The sequence below is a fragment of the Diplotaxodon limnothrissa genome, linkage group LG7 (genome assembly GCF_057381915.1).
Source record: "Diplotaxodon limnothrissa isolate DT_005_m linkage group LG7, D_limnothrissa_male_GT1.1, whole genome shotgun sequence".
In the NCBI taxonomy this organism is placed as follows: domain Eukaryota; kingdom Metazoa; phylum Chordata; class Actinopteri; order Cichliformes; family Cichlidae; genus Diplotaxodon; species Diplotaxodon limnothrissa.
In genome coordinates this window covers 5,509,908-5,516,600 of record NC_140602.1, presented here as the reverse complement: position 1 = coordinate 5,516,600, position 6,693 = coordinate 5,509,908, and the positions used below count along the sequence as shown (strand labels likewise).

General features: G+C 38.3%; 1 protein-coding gene across 2 annotated transcripts; it reads right to left on the bottom strand.

Moving 5' to 3' along the window:
* Positions 1 to 1,074: 1,074 nt before the first annotated feature.
* On the bottom strand, positions 1,075 to 6,233 carry th (tyrosine hydroxylase). 2 transcript variants are annotated; one of them, XM_085357259.1, is made up of 14 exons: positions 6,150 to 6,233; positions 5,784 to 5,879; positions 5,479 to 5,682; positions 4,675 to 4,849; positions 4,490 to 4,578; positions 4,313 to 4,380; positions 4,167 to 4,217; positions 3,331 to 3,476; positions 3,043 to 3,178; positions 2,612 to 2,681; positions 2,470 to 2,526; positions 2,052 to 2,147; positions 1,837 to 1,970; positions 1,075 to 1,234 (listed from the first exon to the last, which is right to left on the bottom strand). In XM_085357259.1, exons 1-14 carry the CDS (start codon positions 6,231 to 6,233, stop codon positions 1,075 to 1,077), a joined length of 1,566 nt encoding a protein of 521 aa, XP_085213385.1. The 2 variants fall into 2 exon arrangements, with proteins under 2 accessions (XP_085213385.1, XP_085213386.1); XM_085357260.1 differs by lacking the exon at positions 5,784 to 5,879.
* Positions 6,234 to 6,693: the final 460 nt, after the last annotated feature.

The following is a 6,693-nucleotide window of genomic DNA, read 5'->3' as shown; positions in this document are numbered from 1 at the left end:
ATTTTATGACGAGGCAGGCCAAAACAGCTAGACAGCTCCCTCTTGCGATAGACAAATGTAAAGCAAGAATCTATAGAACGCCAGGACTGCCATAATGAATTAATTAAATACACCATTAAATAATTAATGTGGCAATAATTAATTAAAATTGGAATTAATTAATTAAATAAATAGTTATGATACATGTAATTAATTAATTATTGACACATTTAATTAATTATTTAATGGTGTATTTAATTAATTCATTATGGCAGTCCTGGCGTTCCATAAGAAGCAGCCAGGTGTCGTTAAATAATAATTCATGCCAAAGTATTTCTAGGTTTTCCCATCAGCGATAAGAGCAAAAACCTATCAAATATAATACAATTATTTATATTTTTAGTTTAACTGTAGGAATAAAACTTGATAAATCACAGAAACGATAGTGGAATGTTAATTTGCAGTTCTTTATTATCTGATAGTTTCTAATCAATAGGTTATTACATAGATTCTCCCCTCCCCCTTTTTATTATGCATTTACACTGCAAGACGAAACCAGCATAAAATACACAATGCAAGACAAGAACAGCATATGAAAGCCATGGATTTAATTACTCAAATGCTAAATTCACATATTTGGAAAATAAAGCTTTTGACAGAGCAGTTACAGATTTTTTTCTAAATAAAATAAACGATCCAAATATACACCATTATAATTCTTTAATTTCAAAATATCTATACCATAGCTATATAGTCTTCTTTTAATACATTCATTATCAGAGTTCCCCTTGATGTGACTCTAGATTTGACACATTTCTCAAACAACAAACTTTAAAAGCATGAATGGTCCAGTCAGTAAAACCCCATCATTTCACAAATGCAAGCATTTAAGATCTTTGGATACTTTGTCAGCGCTGAGTTTTGAGGTTTTAATGGTTGCAACCTTGCTGGAAAACCAGCCAACCACAACGAGCAAAACTCAGATTCATACAGCAGGTACGGCACAGAAATATGAACACATTGGCAATCTTCAACAGCGTGGACTCAGCTGAGAGAAAAGCAAACAACAGGCGGATGGTGAAAGACAGCGCATCATCACGATAGCACACTTAGGGCGTCTGTCAGCACTTTAAGCTCATCCTTCACACCTTCCAGGCCTCCTTGGATCTTCACTGGGTTGTCCAGTACTTCAACACTGCTGGTATATGGATCAAATCTGACTGAGAAGGGACGCTTGATGCCAGCTACATAAGCCCTGGTCAAAATTGTAAAGATGTAAAGAAGTCAGAAACTTAAAGATCTCAAATGGGGCTGTCTTTTTGCTCCAACTGAAAGTATGGACTAAAGCAACCAAGCCTGCAAATTGTCCTTGTGTTATAATTTGCCATGTTGTACATGCATGCAAATTATTGAGACTGTGGATTCCACAACATAAAGAAAACACTCCTATGTAATGATGCTCACAATGTTCTCTGTGCTCTTTCAAACATTCCAGTGCGGGTATTTTCTCATCCAGTGTGTCGGGGATGTCATGTGCTGCATTCTACTAGAGGCTGAATATTGTGAAAACACTCACTTAAGCTACTTGTTTTGCAGGGCAGCATTTGATCTGTTTGCCAAATAAAACTCCAGACTTTTGCCTCGGTAAGGAAGACTACATTAGGAACAGCTGTCTTCTGGCTGCTATGGCTGACCTACAATAGTTTGTGGCCTCGGGGGTTGGCTGGCTGTTCTCTGACCTCGTCCTCACATAACCTCTCTCTTTGTTGTTTTTCGTTGTTGTTGTTTTTTTACATTTTTTTATCAGTTCTGTATGTTCTTATGTATGTGTATGTCTGGTATGATAAAGAGCAGTACCTGAATTTCTCCTTGGCATCTGAAAAACTCTCAGAAATAAAGTAAACAGGCTGGTATGTCTGGTCTTGATAGGGCTGCACTGCTGCAGCCTCTGGATCAAACTCTCTTGTCTCTGGTTCATCAGACAGAGAGTGCTGGAAGTTTAAAAAAATGGAGAATTAGCTAACAGCTGTCTGTGTGTGCTGCATTAAAGGAAAAAAAAAGTTTGAACGTACCACAAGTTCACCATAAGAGGAAAGCAGCCCAGCTCCATAAGCCCTCACCTCACCATTTTGTTTACATAAGCCATACTCGACCGTGAACCAGTACAGCTGATGGAAAAACAGAAAGCAGGTGACTGAGAAGAAGTATGGACAATCAGTGCATTAGTTACATGTTAGATTTTAGACAAGAGGCTGTCCAAAGTAATGCATTTTCAAAGATATTTTAGCAATAGTTAATTCCATTGTTTACTATATGGGATATGTATCTTAGTTCGTGCTCGAAGCCCAGGCTAAGAAGGGTGGGAGCATGTGTGTGTGTGTGTCTCTGTTGGGAGATGGGCTGGCAACATGAGGTTCAACCCCAAACTTCACTGCAGTTATATTTATACAGTTTGTATGTGTTGTTTGTGTTCGAAGACAAAAGTCTTACTGTGGACAGTTTCTCAATATCTTCATCCGATGCCCCCAGTGAAGCCAAACCAAGGTTCTGTGGAAAATAATAGATCAGTTCTTGCTAAATAGCACAAAAGAACTGAATGATCTGTAAGGCTGTTAATCTCTTCAGCACTAACCTGTGAAAACTGGGCAAAAGTGCGATCAGCCAGCATGGGTACGTGGCCCAGTAATTCATGGACGCAGTCACTGAAGAGAAAGCAAAAGTTATTTCAATTCACGACAATGTTTGATCTTGAATGAAAAACACCACACAGTTCAGTTTGATTGGATGCAGACTTTATGATCACAAACTGGAAATTCAATCTGATTACATAACAGTTACAGAATGAAAGCAAGCCTGTTCTCTAAAGAAAAACATATCGAATCTTAAAATAATTACATAAACACAACAGCTTTTGCATATGGCAGCTTTTTAATATGAATTGTTGTTGCTATTAGCAGATGCTATGTGTAATTTCACTTGCATTTGTTTTTATGGAGTTATTTCTGATTGTATACTTTATAATTAGTTGAAGCACAAAGCCAAAAGAGTCACAGTAGTACTCACGGTTCTGGGGAGTGCATGGGGGAGGAAGCATGTCGGATGTACTGGGTGCACTGGAACACTCGGAATGCCAAACTGGCCAGAAAATCTCTGGCTGAGAGCAGGCCCGCCACTGGACGCAGCGCAAATCCTGTGCGCTCTGCATGTGTGTTCAGGGGGATGGTGGTGAAGGGACAGTAAGCAAGAGAGAGAGAGAGAGCGAGAATCAAATCCTGATAGGTGGAGTCGACATTCGCTAAGCGTCTGTATTTACGTATCTTTTCTTTTCATTTTGTCTTATCCCATTTTTACCTTTGAGGAAGCGTGACACATCTTCCAGCTGGGGAATGTTGTCTGGGCTGTACCCACAATGCCTTTCTAGGAGACAAAAAGCCTCAAGGTATTCACTGCAGGCATGGGTGGTGTACAAGTCCCTCAGGGTTGAATATACTTCTCGCCTAAATCAAGATTTAATTACATAAAAATTGAGATTTCATTTATTAAAATCAAAATCTTGGAAAAACTGGAAATAAGCAAAACTGCAGTGTAGTTTTAGAGTTATGGTTAGTGTTATGCGCCTGCTAATTAACAGTGTTTAAATTGGATTTATCCTGCAATGTTTAACTATTTCAAGCAATTTATTTCTTGCATCATATTTATAGAGCTCTTTTTTATTATGCTGTGTTTTTCTCGTATTGTATAAATCTTATGAAAAAGCACATTGCTATAATTTTTCTACTTGGTCTGGTGACTAAATTCATTCATTAGTGTCTTTTTTTTGTCCTAAACTGTTCAAGTAAAATATAAACATCTATTAACTTGCAAACAACACTTTGTTCTCAGGCTATGGATATGTTTTTTATTCAGACAAGCTCGAGCTGTCACCTCAAGTTTATTCTTGTGACACCCTCCATCTGAAGTTAATTTACCGAAGCATCCATAAAAGACAAATCATATGCAAATAACTGGTTGGTGGGTAGACCACAATGTGTTGACAGTAAAACAACATAACAGTGAAATGTATTTTAATAGATAAAAACATTTTGTGTTCATTGTAAATGATAATTTTATGCTCACTGCTACTTCAGACTTAACTTTTCATATCTTATATTATCAATATTAAAAACTAGCGTGAAAGAGCCCCTTACCATGTGCCAATCTCCTCCTCTGTGTATTCCACTCTGGGGATCGAGTGCCCACTGAGGACAAACATATGCACACAATTATTACATTTCAATTTTATGTCTATTTTTTATGGTTGTGTGTGCAGTATTTAGGAAAAGGCCCATCTCACTATCTGTATCTGAAGGCAATGTCACCAATCATTCTCCTCCTCTGTCTGTAGGCAGGATCTGTGTAGCCCTGTTTAAATCAAATATACCAAACACAGATCACATTTTCTGTAACAAGCCCAGTAATGACAGCTATTTCTATTCAATTATTTCTTCTTCTTGGCAATGTCATTACTTACTGGATGGTCATGGTCTAAGTCTGGATCAAATTTGGTGACCAGATGATGACACCTATCCAAATCTGCAATTTTCTTTGGGAACCAGTGGACTAGTTGAGAAAACGGGGAGAAAAAAATAAACTGTTCTGTTTTTTGCTCACTTCTACAGACTATTTAAAATGTTTCGCAATTATTTCATCAGTTACATTTGACTTCTTTGGTGGTTTTGACATCCTCTGCGTTCCTCTTTATGGAGCTGATCAGGGTACTGACATCTGAGAGGTGCACCTCACAGCGGACAAAGTACTCCAGGCCCTCCAGGGTGTCTTTGACCTTCCGGCATGGTCGCGTCTCCAGATGGTGAATCTTAGCTTCAAATGTCTGAAATACAGTCAGCAAGCTGAGATGTGACTGTGGTAGCAGAGATCCAGAGGTGAGAAGTATTTGTGAAGCACAATAACTGATTCTGGATGCACACTTTCCTGTTCAAAACATGGAATAACCCCCCACCCCACCCACACATAGATTTTTTTTTTTCCAAATGGTTTTCTTCCATGACCTTTTTCGGTACTTCTGTGTGACTAAAATGTGTAACCAACTTTAACAATAGCCAATAAAATATTATTCAACCTTTACATATCCACTATATTCCACTAAAATAAAAAACATTTTACAATTACTTTGTTGTGAATCTTGACTACTTACCTACTATAAAACCGGTTTTAATTTTCCCACACTTATTGCAACCCTGTTGTCTCACCAGAAAATGGGTCACAGCTACAATATTAGAGTGCAAATGTTGATAACTGTATTATTACCAACTAGACACAAATACCGACCAATGGGAATCTTTGCAAAAGAGCAAATCCAGTAGCTTAGTGTGAATTTATGAAGCATTCATAAATTAATTATTAACAAACAAAATAAATAGTCACATATAAATCAAAATAAATCTTTAAAATATTTAGTTACCCCTTAAAACTCTATTAGAATAAATTGTGATGGATTACCTCGAAAACCTTGAGTGTCCGCGACAGCGCAGGTGTCTTGGAGTTTCTTAAAGTAAAGAAAATGTTGAGGAGTGCTTTTCCATCGTCCTCCTCAAACACTATCTGTTCACTGGCCTCTGCAGCCTCTGCCGCTGCAGCGGCTGCTTCCCTCTCCTTGCGCGCGTCCTCGATCAAGCTCTGCCGTCTACCGACGAATCTTGGAGACTGTTTTAAAAAAGAGAAATTAAAGTTCTGCTTGTTACGATTTAACTGTAAGAAAAGACAGACACGACACCACATGGACGTAACTGATGGGCTTTGCTTACTTTTTGGATGTCTCCCTTGATATTTGATGGGTGCGCTTTACATCTCCAAATGCGCATTAGATCGGCAATGCAATCAAGGTAAACCTTACGACATATCTAAGAGTAAATAGCGACCACAGCACACATTTTAGCAGATTTCAACTGTAAAATTGAAACGTGCAGGATTTGTTTTTCCTTCCTGGGAAGCTGTTCGTTTGAGATGTGCGCCAGACAGCGACATCTCAAACGATGCCAAGTTTTCTTTGTGCCATACAACAGTTTCCGTGATTCATTGAAAGTATTTTTCTTAACAGATGACTCCACAGACAATCACAGATTTCTGTTTGTAATTTAAAACAAACTTGTGTTTTCTAAAATATTTCTTACCGTGATGGAATCAGATCTCTCCAGCTCGGACGCTGCTCTGCGGACGCTCTTTGTGGAGGATGTGGAGCTGGTTGAAAGCGGCATCTTCAGGCTCGGAAGTCTGTATTGACTTAGCTTCTGTGGCAGAAGTGGTAGTATGGTTTTGGCTCTCTCTAAACCTCTCAGTCGGTGCTGTGTGCCCACAGTTTTTCTTTTCTTTTTTTCACCACGGAGGTTTCCCCTTTTTATGGGATCATTTGTTTGCCGTTTCTGACGTCAAACACGCTCAATCTAATCAATCAATGCGCAGAGTCTATCAGTCTCATCCCAATTTGGAGCGTGCTGTATAGTTTGAGACAGAGCTCTTTTTTGCAGATGTTTGGCACATTCTCATTGGCCTTTATGAATGCACTTATATTTTCGAAATTTGGCAGGTAAAAAAGGCAAACACGTTTCAAGTTATTAGGGTAAAATTAGACGTAAGTGAACTGCAAAATGTAATAATGTGCTGTAGTATATTGTATGAATAAATTAATATACGGTTTTCTTAATTAAGTTGTTTGCC